Below are 17,178 nucleotides of genomic sequence, written 5' to 3' on the forward strand. Positions count from 1 at the left end.
TAGGATAATTTGACATTTGGTCATGTGTTACTCAAAAGAGACCATTTTGTATATATTCTTGGCTGTCCATGGTATTCTCAGGAACCTTGTCCAACATCGGTTTTTGAACATTTATAGGGAAAGGTAAAAAGGGTACAAAGAAAATTTTGGCAGCTCCCGTGCTAGTGGTAGAAATCCCCCCAAATCTCACAATTTTTACAATGTTAAAAACAACGTATAAAAGATAAGCATAAACAGAATCTTGTTTTACATTATATCATCCATGTGTTCAATCATCTCTTTCTTTGTCACTTTCTAGTATATCAACAATTATCATAGTATTTCAAATACATTTATTTTTGTGACCTGAGCCTTTTCGATATTGCTCCCTCCTCCCTGTCCCCAGGTGGAGCCACAGCCCCCCCCCCTCCTTCATATCTTGCACATTACTACCTTTTTTACCACCTCCCCTATTTTCGTCCTTTAGGAGGGAACTATGTTTTTTAATGAAGGCTTCAGCCTCCTCCACTATATTAATTCTCATTCTGTTTCCCTCCCAAAAAATCAACATTCCCTCTGGCAATAACCATCTAAACCAAACTCCTTTATTGTATAATTTATTTGATAAGGAGGAATACTTCCTCCTTTTTTCCCTTATTTTTTTCGGAATTTGCTTTAGAATGGTGATTTCTTTATCTTTATATTTTAATGGTTCCTCCCTTTGGACCCTTAGCACCTCATCGCTCGTGGTCCTCCTAATAAACTTAACATGTACCTCCCTTGGAACATTATGTGTTCTAGCATATGCTGAATTAATCCTGTAAACCAGATCCATATCCCACCACAACTGTTCTTTATTTCTCTTAATATATTCTGCTAAAATTGTACTCGTAATATCCTTAAGATCTTCATTTTCTGTCTCTGGTAGGTTCTGGAATCAGAGAAAAAAGGACGTTCTTTCAAGTTCTATTTTTGTCATAAAATTTTCCAATTCTAAATTTCCCTTCCGGACTGCCTTAACCTCCTCCCCCAATCCAGCTGCCCCCTCCTCCAAAACCCCAATTCTTTGTTTGTTTTCTGTTAAATGTTGTGTACAGCTCTGAGTTCATCTTTAAGGTCTGCCACCTCTTTTTTCAACTCATTTTGACCCCTCATAATTTCCTGAAACATTTGGTTAACAGATAGTTCTTTTGAGCTCTCTCCAGTCTCTTCTTGTTGTAACAGTGAAGTAATCTTCATCTGCTGCATGCTTGGACTGGAGGTGGCAGTGGGAGGAGCCAAGAATGACTTGCCCGTTGGAGGTTTTTGGGCCCCATTTATCTACGTTCAGAGATGATAAGTCTTTTACAAAGAGAATGGCATCAGTGGAGCACGCAGCTGTGTCGGTCCCAGGCGGCAAGTAAAAAGTTAGTTCTCCTTCACAGTTCCTACTGTCTTTTGGCTGCCTGTCTACCTGCTGCTGAGCTGCCCCCATCACCTAGCCCAGCCCCCTGTCAGGCCATTGGGAAGTCTTGTCTCATGCCATCTAATTTTTCAATGGTGCAGCTGGGCCTTCTCTTGCATGCCAGTCAGGGCCTCCATTTGTGCGATGACCAGGCCCTCCATTCAGACCCACCCAAGGCCCTTGTTCATATTCCAGCTAAGGCTTTCTTTCACATGTGATTGCAAAAGAAGGCTTAAATTAGAAGGAGGCACTGACTAATGTGTAGAGGCCCCTACCCTTGGTCCATGGACTGGCACTGATCCATAGCATGCCAGAAACTGGGCCACACAAACAGGGGAAGCCCCATCTGCTGGATGCAGACAACACATGAAATCACACTCCCTCCGGTCCAATTTTTTGACAACTAATTTGTAAGCTCCACAAATAATCCAAATGAGTTATAAGGTTTTTTGTTTTTTGTTGTGAAGTGCTAGTGATATTAACAATATTAGAAAACAATTATCAGTGTTCAGTTATTCAATATTGCAGTATTATAACTAACACTAAGTGTAAAGCAAAGTACATATAATTTATTTAAGAAAAAGTTATTCTACTAATATTAAATTCATTTATAAACAATTATTTATATTGTTGACTTACACCTTCTTTTTGTTATTTTTCAGTTTATTATCTGAATATACAGCTGCTAGACTTCTGGCTTTATCAAAGTCAACTAACAAATGGAAGAAGAGTGGTATTATACAAAAAACAATGGAAGTGGAGATAACCGTCAAAATACTCAAAGGCGTAGCGATTCAGTTTCTAGTTCATCAAGGCGCATCCACCGAGCTCTTGAAAAACTGGTATCTAATTCAGCAGTCTCTTTGGATCTAAGTCGAAAAGATCTACAACATCTTACTACAGAAATATATAGATTATTTAACCTTAGAGTAAGTCTTTCACTGTTAACATATCTAATTAAAGGATACCTGAAAAAAATAGATGTTTTCCCACTTGAGATTCCCACTATATACAAATTACATTTTAAGATTACTATATCCTTGATAATCCTTTAAAAATTACTTAAATAATTTTAATGCTTGTTATCATTTTGGGAGAAATCATTAGTCTCAAATTATATGCTAAGGACAGGCTACTCATCTCTCTCTCTCTCTCTCTCTCCCTCCCTCCCCCCTCCCCCTCCCTCCCTCTCTTTCTCTCTTCCCCCCTCCCTCTTGACTCTTATTTTAGTATTTACATCTGGAAGGAAATTCCCTTTGTGTAATTCCTGAAGATTTTTTTCAGAGTCTGTCAAATCTTACTTGGCTAGATCTGCGCTATAATACATTGAAAGAGCTTCCTCCTGGGATTGGATGCCACAAGTAAGTTTTCTGCTATATAATGTCTATTGTTTTTTTTAAAAAGGAAGTTGTTCAGTAGTAGATATCATATCTACTACTCAATACATTGAATAAGTAGTACCATGTATAATTAAATATTAACCCTAATTATTATCAAAAGAACAAAATACAGGTAGCCTTCGACTTACAATAGCTCTATGGTCACATGATCCAAATTTGGGTGCTTGGCAAGTGGTTCGTATTTATGACAGTTAAAGTATACTGGAATCTTGTTTTGCAACCTTCTTACAAAGTCAAAGGGGAGGACAGATTCATTTAACAACCATGTTACTAACTTAACAGCTGCAGTATTCACTTAACAACTGCGACAAGAAAATGTTGTAAAATGGGGCCAAATTCACCTATAAATGTCTCACTTAGCAACAGAAATGTTGGACTCAATTGTGGTGGTAAGTCAAGAACTGCCTATATTGGAAATACTTTTGCAATGTATGGTCTTCATTTGTTAGAATTCTTAACAATGGCCATGATGGTTGAAGAATTCTGGGAGTTGAAATCCACACATTATAAAGTTGCCCAGGAAGCACTGTTATAACTACCCTTCAGCAATTCTTTGTCCTTAAAATAGCCTGGCTGAAGAGACATTAGGAAATGCTACAAAAATACACACACACATCCATTTATAAAATACAGATGAAATTAAAAAGTGCCAAAGTTTCTTCTCCATTGCTTTGACAAAATATGAAAAGAGATGTTATAAATTGGTGCCCTTTAGGATTGTTTCTCATTTGGAAGAGGCCATGTGTCATCAGTATCACTATTAAAGTGTGGGGCAACTAATAATAACAACCAGATTTAATTCTTAAATAGGTGATTGATGTAGAGCCTTGATTTCATCTATTTAAAAAAATATGCTACGTGGGTGCATTTTTCCATGATAAATATATAAGCAAGCTTTTCAAAATAATGTATATACCGTAATATGTAGTTTTAAATAAATTAAGGATAGGAACAGATGTTCTGTTATTCAGGTGTATGCCAACTTCTAGAAAGAGTGAGATCTTATTTTATATCAAAAGAAATGGATAAAATGAGGAAAACTGACTCCTTTCTAAAACCTTGACATGCCTTCTTTCCATATTCAGCCAGGTAGAGATATCCCACAATGAACCATCTCCTTGAAAAACCTTAAAAGTCAAACTGATTAATTTTGTGGAGGCTAATGGCTCATTACTTTATGAAATTGCTCAATTTCTAAAGCATATGTTGGTATATTCTGAAACTACTCAGTATTTAGGAAGCTTCTAGCTACTATTCTAGCACTGCTAGTTTGAGTTTTAACCCAAACAGGACCATTGCTGCTTTTAACATTAGGCTGACTTTAAAGAGACTTTGTTTCCCAAGTTAGAGTTCCCAGCTGTGCTAAGAGCAATCCCATGACAGATATTCTGTCCCTCATTTTCAGAAGACATCTGTGGGCAATTGAAGTGAATTCTATATGTCGTGACACTTCCCTGCAAATGCTTCATTTTTTTGGCTAAGATACTAGAAGCAAGCTAGATTAGGGGGAAAAACACCAAAATAATGGACTGCAGAAAACTAGGGTCGACAGTGAACTTTCTTCACTGTTTCTGTTCTTTCCCAGTTGACATAATAATACGTGAAGAAAACAATCTGTTTGTTGTGCCCTTTTTTGCATTTATTATAGTCTGCAAAGGAATATGTTTGAAATAGCTCTTAATGCTAGAAAGAAGCTAATTTCAAAGTATGCTCTCCCTACTCACAATCACTCATGTGGTAGTCACTTCCATCGTAACCATTGCAAAATGCTCTGCCCTTGAAAAGCATCCTGAAGCTCCAGTTGGTGCAAAATGCAGTGGCCCACATGGTTTTGTGCAGACCCCAGTGTGCACGTGTATCACCTCTCTGGTGGGAGCTGCATTGGCTGCCGATTTGCTTCCAGGTGCAATCCAAGGTGCTGGTTGTCATCTGTAAAGCCCTTCATGGCTTCGGACCAGGTTATCTGAGGGACCATCTCTTGCCGGTCACATCTACCCGACCCATCAAAGCGGGGATGCAGGGAATGCTGTGGGTCCCATCCCCTAGGGCAGGGGTGGCGAACACGCGGCTCGCGAGCCACATGCGGCTCCCGGCCAAAATAAATGAGGCTCTTTGCCTCTTATCATTATTTAGTATACTGTGGCTCGGATCGCGCACTCCCTTTCGGAAGCTGGGGAGGTCCTTTGCAGGCAGCTAGAACGGGCCGCCTGCAAAGGACTTCCCCAGACTTGCTTTGAGGAGCACGGGGCGACTGAGGCTAGTTGTGAAGCCCCAAAGCCCCCACCGCCACCGGAAGAACTGCTGCCACCTCCTCCTCATCCTCCTCTAACAGGCAGCACTGCTGGATTTGCCGCCCGGCGCTGCAGCTGAGATGAAGCCGCCAAAGCTCCAGCCGGCATCTCCGCGCGTGGCAGCGGCGCCTCCCCTCCGCTCGGAGCAGCTGAGCTCAGTCAGCGCTGGGTTACCCCTGCCCCCTCCTCCTCCTCCGCCGTGCTTTTGAGGAGCCATGAGGCTGCAGGAGCCAGTAGGAAGGCGGGGGGGAGCAGGGGAAAAAAAGCCTCATGGCTCCTCAAAAGCACGGAGGAGGGGGAGGGGGCAGAGGTAACCCAGTGCTGAGCTCAGGAGCAAATCTGGTGATTCTGTTGGAGGAGGAGGAGGAGGAGGTAGCAGTTATTCTGGTGGCAACTCATACTCGTCGGCATCTTCAGCAGAAGCCCTGCCCACAATGAAGAAAGCAAAGATGGAGCAGATCCACGCAGATGACGTCGCTGCAACATGACTGGAGGAGGAATTCTGGGAGTTGAAGTCCACAAGTGTTAAAGCTGTCAGGTTTGAAGACCCCTGGGGTTTTTTTTCCCTAAAGGGTTAGGGGTGCAAGGGTCTTGTAACTTGACAGCTTTAAGAGTTGCGTGCTTCAAATGCCAGAGTTTCTGAGCCAACATTTTGGTTGCTAAGCAGGAGCATTGTTAAGTGATACTGATATTATATAACACTTTGAATTAAGCGGGTACCTTGAAGAAACATAACTTTGAGTTTCAAATAATACTGATTTCGTTGTTGTCTTAGGTGACATCTGTGAAAAAAATTCGGGTGCTCAGGCATGAAAATGTGCCGCTCAAACACTATACTTTTCTGCTCACATCGAAAAAAAATTAGAGGGAACATTGCTTCCGGGTCTGTTTTGGCAGGTCACTGCGTGGTGTGGCTCTCTGACTCTCTCAGTTTAAAATTTTGGCTCTTTTTGTCGAACTTGTTCGCCACCCCTGCCCTAGGGAGATATACCTGGTGGGACCCAGAAGAAGGGCCTTCTCCAGGGTGGTGCCCTCTCTCTGGAACATCATGCCATCAGAGATTAGAATAGCCAGCACTCTAACATTTTTCCGGAAGGCTCTGAAGGCCTGGGGAACCCAGAGTAGGATGGAGCTCATTAAATAGCTTGTTTGATCTGTGCCGGAGTGGGGTATGGTGTGTGTGTGTGTGTTGATTTTATTTTATTATATTAATTTATTTGATTACTTTTTATTAGTTTTATTGTTTTAAATGAGGTTTTATATTCTGTAAGCCACCTTGAGTCTCCATGCGAATAGGCGGCGATATAACTTCAATAAATAAAATAAAATAAAATGCTATCCCAATATGTACAGCAGAGTTTGATGATGATAAACAGTATTCTACTTAATGAAAGTTCTAATTTTTCATTAAAATAATAAAAGAATATATACATTATCTCTTATTTTCATGACTGATCATATTTGTCATATATTTAAATATTTTCTGATTTATTAAAAAGGCAGCTGAAAACTCTCCTGTTAGAGAGAAACCCTATTAAAAGGCTACCAGTGGAGCTTGGTAAGTATTCTCTCCCTTTAATAATATCTAACTAAACTTAGCATACATATATTCCTTTCAAGAAACTCCTTCTTAGGGTAAGCAGTATGAGGCAAAGTTCAGAAAAATAGTTAGAACAAATGGCATTAATGACATGAGTTAAGAGAAAAGGAAAATAAATATACTGTAGCTTCATCTAGTTTGCAACTAGACTACACAATATTTTCCTATCTTTGCAAATCATTCTTGATTTTATCATACCCTTATACTACTTCATGTATTGTTTTTTGTTTTTTTAGACTTTTCACATTTTTCTTTCTGAGGATTTCATCAGTTCCATTCAGTCACAGATTTCTTGGCCTTTTCTTTCTTCTTAACCTATTCACTATTCTTTTAAATATTTCTTTTGCACCTTTATCCTCATTCATTTTCAGTATGTGACCAAATTGCCTCAGTGTGCTTCCTTTGTACTGATTATCCACTTCAATATTCAGTCTACATAATTACTTCATTTTTGTTCCTATCTCTTTTTATTTCATTTTCTTTTTTAAAAAAAATGTTTTGCCCAAAGATTGATCATATGACTGTGGCCATAAGTGTGAAAACTGGTCATAAGTCACTTTTTTTCAGTTCCATTGTAACTTTGAACAGTCATTAATCAAATGGTTGTAAGTTGAGGACTACCTGTAGTTATTTCTATTGATTGATTGAATATTACCTTCAAATGGGAACTGAGGTATTTCACTGAATGGGTTATCTGACAGCCAGTTTCTTCCCACAAGAGATTATTAACGTCTTTGTTTCATCTTCTTAAGTAACCTTTTCTCACTTAACCACTTTCATGTTTCTTCTGACGCTATTCCCGTCTCTCACTTTCATATACAGAAAAGTGTACTTATATACAGCCATTTTGCTTCTTTCGACAAATATTTATTCATCACAAAAAGCCATATACTTTCTGCTGCCTTCTGTCAAGATTTACTCAAACTTTGTCTATTTTTCTACATTTAGTAAATAAAAGGTTCAAATCTACAGAAATAGTTTGTCTAGAACCATGATGGAGAACCTCTGGCATGTGTGCCAGAGGTGTCAGCAACGCCCTCTCTGATGGGCACGCGAGCTGTCGCCCCAGTTCAGCTCCGTCACACATGCGTGTGCACCTCCCACCGGCCAGCTGGTCTTTGGGTCTCTGCCACACATGCTACGTATTTCTTAGGAAGTTATCAACAAGGTCTAAGAAGAAGGGGGGGGGGAGTGGCACAGAAGATTTGAAACTGGTCACAGCATGACTGCTGTTTTTATTACTGCTGAGGAATATTCTTGAAAAGAAAAATTGTTTTACAACCTTAATAATAGGGTTTAGCTGACAGCAATTTAGAATAATATAGAAAGGTATTTGTTTTCCAGCACTGCTTTTACAGAAATAATTTATGTGCAAATATACATGTAATCATGAATAAAATATAGACTAATGCAGAATACTAAGTACTACACTTTTGAAGAATAAGAGCAAAACAGCAGAAATAATAATTACTCAATCTGTGAGTGGACATTTTAAAATACTACTTTGAAGGCAGTGTGAAAAATGTGTTATTATCTGCATTATGATCTTGGCAGTTTTCATATTGTTTCTCCCAGTTATATATTGTTTCTGTTTACCTTACATTACCCAAATTTATTTGTACTGCAACATATTTCTTAATGAAATTAATCAGGCTTCTGTAAAGGGAAAATAGATATGTTATAACTTACATATAGTTTACCTTTTGGTATAATATAATTCAAACATTTTTCAATATACTTTTTATCCAAATGTGGTAAGTGCAATGGAAAATTAAGAACTATGAATAACAGAGTAGATTTTGGTCCTAATAGTTTAGATTTAAATTCAGTCCTAACAATAATTCTAATCAAGTTTTATCCAACTCTCATTTTTAGAGACATTTACAGGTAGTCCTTCACTTATAACAGTTCATTTAGTGACTGTTTGAGGTTACGATGGCACTGGAAAAAAAGTAATTTATGACTGTTTTTTATACTTAAATCATTGCGGAATCCCCAAGGTCACATGATCAAAATTTGGACAGTTGCAGTGTCCGAGGGGCATCTGATTTCCTTTAGCAACCTTCTGACAAGCAAAGCCAATGGGAAAGCCAGGTTCACTTAACAGCTGTGTTACTAATTTAACAACTGCAGTAATTCACCTATAAGCTATGGCAAGAACAGTCATAAAATGGAGCAAACTCAACAAATGTCTCATTTGGCAATATAGATTTTATGCTCAGTTGTGGTCATAAATCAAGGACTACCTACTTGTATTGCATACAGGACATTTATTATACATATAATGACTTATTCAGAAATTTTTCAAGATATCCAGATAATATTTTCTCTCCAGAACCTTCTTACGTTTTCCCATGTCTTGAGAAAAGAAGAATATCTGCCCAATATCTTTTAATTCAAAGCTATAAGGAGCTGCCCAGATGAGAGCACCCTTCTTTCACAGTGTATGCTGTTGATTAAAACAACATTTTAAATTTGGAATCTATAAGAAATGGCATAAACATTAAATACAGCAAAGATAAGGGGATTGCCTGCCCTCTAGTGGAGACATCTGTGAAAAAACAATTTCTGGAGTTACAAAGCCCAAGCAGTAGGGATATAAATATATTTTTCAGGGCCTGTTTGATATGTAGGGTAGTTGAATCAGTATCTAGTGGAATGTTACAAGGACCCATACAGAATTAGTCCTGAATGGTGTCTCCTTCATTGCCTGTTAAAAGAAATTCCTTTATATACTGAGGAGCTCCAGGAGAAAAAGTAGGTGAATAATAGAATAACAGAGTTGGAAGGGACCTTAGAGATCTTCTATGCAAACCCCAACTCAAGCAGGAAACTCTACATCATTTCATATAAATCATTGTCCAATCTCTTCTTAAAAACCTGCAGTGTTAGAGTACCCATAATTTCTGGAGGCAAGTTGGTCCATGGATTGATTGTTCTATTAGGAAATTTCTGCTTAGTTTTAGGATGAAGAGGCTCCTAAGACACTAAGATAATATCCATGAGTTTATAGGTGTTTGGAATTAATGGTGTTTTGCTTGCTTTTAAAGATGTGGAGTACATTATAGATCACTGTGTGCACTGATTTTTTAAATAGCTTTTTAAAAAATCTTATATCTTCCTTCCTTGATTGTTATTGGTCCCAGCAGCAGCAGGGGTGGAATGTACAGATATATAGCAGCTATAGATGGAAGCCAGCACAGCATAGTCTTGGGAATTAGCAGCATGAGGTGGTGAGGATCAGCTTCACCAGTAGCTGTGGCTTTCTACTTTGCTGGCTCATAGATAACCCTACAATGGAGCAAATGGTCTGGTCCTTGCACCTATGCAGAACATATATGAGTGGTGTTACTTTTCACATATGAAGTTTGTTACTTCTCACAAATACACATGTCCCAGGATAATGCTGCAAAATCCAATCTGGGTTGGTCACCAAGACCAGAGGTTTACTCTTTCAAGCTTTCGAGCTTGTGCTGGAGCCCATCCTCAGGGAACTTCTTTCTACTGGAATATGTATGTTGGGCTATTCTATGAGTCGTATTTATGTGGTATCTTCTTATTGGTTGATTGGTGTGTTGATGGTCGGCAATTGGCTGTTTCCAAGCCAAGGACTTGGAAGCACAAGGAAACAACAGCCAATTGCCGGCCATCAACACACCAATCAACCAATGGGAAGACACCACATAAATATGACTCATAGAATAACCCAAAGCACATACACTATATTGCCAAAAGTATTCGCTCACAACTGATTCTGATTATGTGGATGGGTAAGTGAATACTTTTGGCAATATAGTGTAGGATGGGCTCCAACATGAGTCTGAAAGCTCGGAGGAGTAAACCTATGGTCCCAGTGACCAACCCAGATTTTATCTTGGAATAACTTCTTTTCTATCTGGATAAATGGGACGAGCTGGCCAAAGGAGCACGGATAGTTGTTTTAGCCCTCAGGATTATTTTTTGAGGAAAGTATCTGGAGAGAGCTGGTGTGGTAGAAGTAGGTCACATCAAAGGACTGCTTGTTATTGACCCAAAGCCCACAGCTGTTGGCTATTTGCCCTCTACAACCAAATGAGATGGTTGATGTTGCATCTGTCTCACTGGGATTTTTCTATTTCCATTCCATTTTTCCATTTATATGGTCCATGGCTTGGGAATGACTTAGAGGAGACTGATTTAATGTGATTTACAACCCTATTAAACTATATGGGGGCTGGAGGAGGGAGGCTGATATTTGGGGAAGAATGGGTGGTAAATGGGAGTGGTTGGTGACCTACAATTGTTTTACCACCTTTGTTGCTGAATGTCTGAGCGGGCAGGAGCGGTGAAGAGAGGTTATATCATCTGCCATGGGTGATGAAAGTATGTCTGAGGGAGATTACATATATATGATCTTTAGCCTGAGAAGTGGAAAGTGTGGGGATGAAATGAAGGTAAGAGAGAGTAATTCCAGCAAGGTTGTGATATATGAGTAGGTGAACCAGTCACAGGTATGATAAATTTGCAACCTATCTTCCAGTCTCTTGGTATTAAAGATCAGGTCATCAAATTCTTGATGGCCTAAGTTCCAGCTGCTGTAACTGAATACCAGACCAATATATAATAAAACTACTTTCATCCGCAATTGACTATAAGTGAGGCAGCCCATTTGCTGTGTGTGGTTAGGCTTGGGTGGCCCCAGAAGTTCTCTCCCATAGATTTGCTACTTGCATTTTCAGCTGTGAAGCCAGGATTGAGTTGGTGATGATGGTGACAGGTGTCATCCATAAAACTTTAATGGCCTTTGTGTGTGTGTGTCATGGCTTCAGTGTAAAAATAAAATGCTTGTGCATTAGACAGGCAAAGTTCTGGCATAATGCAGGCAATTGAGGTCCAAACCTGCAGAGATATTGTGCAGGAATATACATACACACACATATAAAGTTTATGAACAATTATTTTGCAGCAGGACTTGTAAAAATGTTAGGAAGTGTTACCTGGAGAGATGGCAGCAGACAGGCAGGGGAGGCAACAGAAGAAGAGTTGGGGAAGCAAGAGAAAGAATATGTGTGTGCATGATAGCTTACTTGAGGCTAGGAGAGAAGACGTAATCCAAATAGACCAGTGGTGGGTTGCCATTTTTTTTAATACCAGTTTAGGTGCGCGCAGGCACAACACTACTGCACATGCATAGAAGTGTCTGGGTGGGTGGGCAGAGCCTCCCACCGCTGCTGCTACCAGTTCGCCCAATCCAGGTCAAACCGGGTGCATCCCACCTCTGGAATAGACAGTTTGTAATCCATTACTTCAAAATATCTTGAAAAGTACAAGGGATGGGTCAGATGCTTGGCCAGAAACACCAAGGTCAAAACAAGCAGAAATCAAGAACAGGAATTCACAAATGAAGATACTGAAGTTGCTTCCAGTAAGAGAAGGAGTCCCTGCATAGATTAAACCTTCTCCCTGCCAAGCATACTCGGCCAAAACATTTCCTGCTCAGTAGTTGCCAATAATGAAGCATGGGGCTTGCTTGCAAGGTCAGCATCTTTCTGCTTGTTCATGCGGTGCTTACTTTGCCAAAGTGCAGGATTCTCAGGCCTCTGAAGTTTGTACTGCTTCTTGGCACCCGTTAGCTAAAGAAGGATGGATCCTGCTGTCTGAGGAGAGGATATCAGTGTTGGCTCCAGTGGCTATTGAATAATTAGGCTCTGCAGCCCCTGGGACCTGATCTTCTTGCATCTTAGAACTTGGGTCTGAGGTGATGACATTTTCAGAGTTTTTGCTGTTCAGATAATCTAGTAGGAGACCTTCTGGTTGAAGGACCCTCTTGCCTCCAGGCGTTGTGGGTGTTCCATCACTGGAAGCTTTTAAGAAGAGATTAGACAACCATTTTCTTGAACTGTATAGGGTTTTCTGTTGGACTAGAAGACCTCCAATGTCCCTTCCAACTCTGTTGTTCTCTTATTCTGTTTTGTTAAGGTGAGTTCTAGAGAGCAATTACTTCTCTACTAGACTTCCTGCTGCACAAGGACATTCTCCTTGAACTGCTAGATTCTGTTGCAAAATTGGCAGTGGACTCATTGGGAAGCCTGACACATACCAGGGTTACCCATTAGACTTTTTCTTTTTGGTCATAGATTAGTTGCAACCTGATCTGAAAGTGGAGGATAATATACAGGCAGTCCTCAACCTACAACCACAGTTGAGCCCAAAATGTATGTTGTTAAGTGAGACATTTGTTGTGAGTTTTGCTCTATTTTATGACCTTTTTGCCATAGTTAAGTGAATCGCTACAGTTTTTAAGTTAGTGACATCGTTGTTAAGTGAATCTGGCTTCCCCGTTGACTTTGCTCGTCAGAATGTCGCAAAAGGGGATCATATAACCCTGGGACACTGCAACCACCATAAATATGAGCCAGTGGCCAAGCATCTGAATTTTGATCATATGACTGTGGGGATGCTGCAACAGTCAGAAGTGTGAAAAACAGTCATAAGTCACTTTACAGTGCCATTTTAAGTTTGAATGGTCACTAAATGAGCTGTAAACTACCTTTAATTGGTCCTTTGCCGTGTCAGATCATTTTCTGGTCACCTTTTGGCTTCCCAGTGTAAGAAAGTGAGATCTATTTAATCAACCCACTCCAGGCAATTAATGGACCTTGCAAGATTCCAGAAGGCAGTATTTGATGGCAGTCTGGAATGAGCCAATGATGAAGACCCCGTACTGGATTTTTCCAAGTATTCACTCATTGTCCTAAGGTGCTCATTGGTTTTCTGAGCAAGTTGTTCATCAAAGTTGAAGAGTAAATCCAAGCAAGCATAAATAGAAGCCCATATTAGGCATTTAATTGTGATAAAAGCTGCAATGCCTGGCTCTTTCTGCTGTTTCTCCATCTTTCCTAGTTCCCCGTAATCTCTCAGGAGATTTTAAAATCGTGGTATCCTCCTCTGTTGCCCATGAGAATTAGCAATGAGAGTACAGTGTTGCAGTGCTGGGTTTACACAGTGTTTTCAGTGGTTGGGAGGAGAATTTGACCTGGAGACATCTGACATGTGTTTCTGGGCTCCATGCTCTTGCCCCTACTGTTTAATATCTACATGAGTCTGATGTTTAAACTCATCTGTTAGTTGAAGTCAGGTATTATTGTTTGCCGATGACCCTCAGTTGTGAATCTATAAGGCTGCCCTTGCAAAGTATATCTGGAAGATTTAGCTGATACAAAACGCAGCAGCATGAGAAGTTATGTGTGCCCCTAGAATAACATGTATGCCATACATAGTTGCCATATATGGCTTGGGAAAGTGGCAGGATTCAAAAAATGTTACTATCATTTCTGTGGGTATGGTAGGGGAAGGTTACTGCAAAATCCCCATTTCCTCCCAATCAACTGGGACTTGGAGGCGGAGGTGGAGCCAGTCAGAGGTGGTATTTACCGGTTCTCCAAACTACTCAAAATTTCTGCTACCGGTTCTCCAGAACTGGTTAGAACTTGCTGAATACCACCTCTGGATTGGGACCTGAGTTTCTTCAAAACTGCCTGTCCCAGGTAAAATCTGTGTGCTTGATATACAAAGCAGGAGGTGAGTGAGTGAGTGAGTGAGTGAGTGAGTGAGTGAGTGAGTGAGTAAATAATGTTTGCTGAAGTCCTCACTTACTGGGATTAGCAGAAAACAGGACAAAAACTGCCATTTTCTATGAAGCTTTGGCTGCTATAGAACAGCTTGCCCCTGAGATAAGAGGCAGGTCTTCCTTCATGCTCTTCCACAAATGTATTAAAACTTGAATGCTCTAAGTGTATTTTCTTGCAAATCCAACAGTCTTATTGTTTCTAAGTAACTTTATAATTAAATAATCACTTAAATAATAATAGGAAGATCTTTTTCTTCTAAATCATTTTAACATTGCATATTTGGCTTTCTTCTTTTGGCAGGCAACGTAGCTTCACTTACAGCCTTAAATCTCAGACATTGCCCTCTGGAATTTCCCCCTCTTGAAGTGATACAGAAGGGTCTGTCATTCATTTTATGCTTCCTCCGAAAGAATTATCAAAATCTTGAGTATGCAGAGTCTATTTCTCCAGGTATAGTAATATTTTAATACATGCTTTTGAAATAACCATATTGAACTTATTAAGTAACTAAAATGGATATGAGTTTTAAACAAGGTATCAAGTGACCTGAAAATATTTGTGGGACTGTCTTTCCCGTTGTTTCTGCTGAGCCCACCAAATCTTGCAGTGAAGGCATGTGTGATCTTTTGTGATCAAACTGTGTGATCTCTTTGGACCTAGAGGTTGTGCTTTCTCTGTGGGTGCACTTGCTCTGTGTCCTGAAGGGCCAACCTGGGTAACCTTTTGCAAGGCTTTAAAGGTGTGCCTGCGTTTCTTGATATTTGAGGCAGGAAATTAGCTGAGATTTGCTGTTGAATTGGTTTTTGTGATTTAGAGTTTAATGCAGTGGTGCAATTCAGCTGGTTATATCCAGTTTGGGCGAACCGGTAGCGGTGGCAGTGGGAGGCTCCGCCACCCACTCAGATGTCAACACATCCCGTCTTTGATGCTCTGCGCATGCGCGGAAGGGTCTGTGTATGTGTGTAGGTGGTGCATGTGAGTGAAGTGTGCACGCCCACATTTGCGAACGGGTAGCGAAGGTAAATTGATTTCGCCCCTAGTTTAATGTTTTAATTTTGGACATCATGAGTTATAGGTCGTAATTTTTGTTTTAATGCACTGTCCAGAGTCTCTGTTATGAAATGGCTGGGCAAATAAATCATGTAAATAAATAAATAATTGAAATTATTTCTATTTAAGGCACAAAATGTTTATACCTATTTTTATTGAAGAAACTAAACAGGAGTCAATTTAATAATACATTTGACGGGGAGTGAAGGAGGGAGAGGAGATAGGTCTGATTATATTGGTTTTGTTATTTCTGTTGTTTGGTTATTTCTGTTTTTTCATTATAGTTTTTTGTTATAGTTCACTGAGATGTACTCTCTTAAAAAGGCATAAGAACCATGTGCATGTGTATAGAACTTTCCAATTGTCTTTGAGAACCATTGAGCTATAGAGTCTATAAGGCTTTTCTGTGACATATAGGGGTTTTAGTGATCCCAGATAATAAATCTAACATATTCTGCTTTGTGGTTCATATTTTACCTATTGTGCTTGAGCTCCTAATAAAGATTCCATGCATATGGCATACAGTTATTTAGCTACTAAGATTCTATAGTAGTTTTGGCAACTGTTCTTGGAGTGCTAATGAATGAAATGATTAAACATAGTCATTTTAAGTCATTCCTTATTGACTTAAAAACTATTGTTCATGATTGATTGATTGATTGGTTAGGTGCCATCAAGTCAGTATCAACTCTTAATATCAACCTTCCAGGTAAGCTCAGTCAAGAAAAATACAATAAAGTTACTTCTGCTTTACTGTAAAGCTGCAATTATAGAATCCTGCAAGTTTGAAAGTATAATTCTTGTGTTATATTTTGGGTGCATTTATTTGATTCTCCCCCCCTTCCTGCCATTTTCTTGGCTATCTCTGGTATTCTCAAAAGTCTTCTGCAACACCAAAGTTCAAAAGTGTCATTAGTCTTTCTATTGTGCTTTTTCAAAGTCCAAGACTTTCATAGAATGTTACAGGGAAAACTATTGCCAGAAAATTCTGATCTCCGAAGGTATATAGCCCAGAATCTTAATTTCATTTTTTTGGGTGCTCCTTGATTTTACTACTACATCTTACAGATCATTTGCATTTTCAGCCATCAGAATAGTGTCTTCAATATAGGTCAGGTTAGTGATATTTCTTCTTCCAGTTTTAAAGAGACACTTTTCTTCTTCCAATACAACTTTGTTCAATATTTATTCCATATATAGATTGTAAAACAAGGATGAGTGTGTAGCCTTTTCTCATCTCTTTGCCAACCTGGAGTCAGTCTTTTACCATGTCCTCTCCATACTCTAGTTTCCTGACCTATGTATAGATTTTGTATGAGGACAGTGAAATGTTCTGTGGTTCCCATATTTCCAAACACATTCTGCCGTTTTACATGATTGAAACAATTGAAGACCGTTCTATAATCAATGAAACATATACTGACTTCTTTTTATGATTCTTTGACTTTCTCAATTATTCAGCATGTGCTAGCAATAACTTAGCTTTCGCTCATTATCTTATTAATTGAACTGTAGTTGATCATCTGAAAGAAAGCAATGTATTTTGACATCAAGGAAAAAGAATTTTATAGTCCTCAGTACAAAGAAATTGTTTTAAAAAAAGTTAATTCAGGGTCAAAAATTCAGGGTGTTGTCCATACCCAACACAATCAATGTGCTGTAATCAAGACAATATTGCAATAGCCTGTCTAATATTTAGGCTTACTTTATTTTATTGGTTCATATTTTGGGTTTAGGTTTCACATTAAACAATCTGAATTCTTGGTTAAACTCTCAATGAATGGCTAATTCAGTGGGTCTCAAT

The 17,178-nt window shown here is 39.3% G+C and overlaps 1 protein-coding gene across 3 annotated transcripts in view; it reads left to right on the forward strand.

Moving 5' to 3' along the window:
* Positions 1-17,178, forward strand: part of LRRC27 (leucine rich repeat containing 27) — a 71,215-nt gene that overhangs the window by 14,055 nt on the left and 39,982 nt on the right. For all 3 annotated transcript variants that reach the window (XM_081954833.1, XM_081954832.1, XM_081954834.1), the window contains exons 2-5: positions 2,086-2,352; positions 2,654-2,784; positions 6,614-6,672; positions 14,625-14,774. In XM_081954833.1, coding sequence (XP_081810959.1) covers positions 2,143-2,352; positions 2,654-2,784; positions 6,614-6,672; positions 14,625-14,774 — 550 coding nt within the window. In that variant the 5' untranslated portion in view covers positions 2,086-2,142. The remainder of the gene's footprint in view (positions 1-2,085; positions 2,353-2,653; positions 2,785-6,613; positions 6,673-14,624; positions 14,775-17,178) is intronic.

Source organism: Natrix helvetica (assembly GCF_964273705.1).
Source record: "Natrix helvetica genome assembly, chromosome: 5".
In the NCBI taxonomy this organism is placed as follows: domain Eukaryota; kingdom Metazoa; phylum Chordata; class Lepidosauria; order Squamata; family Natricidae; genus Natrix; species Natrix helvetica.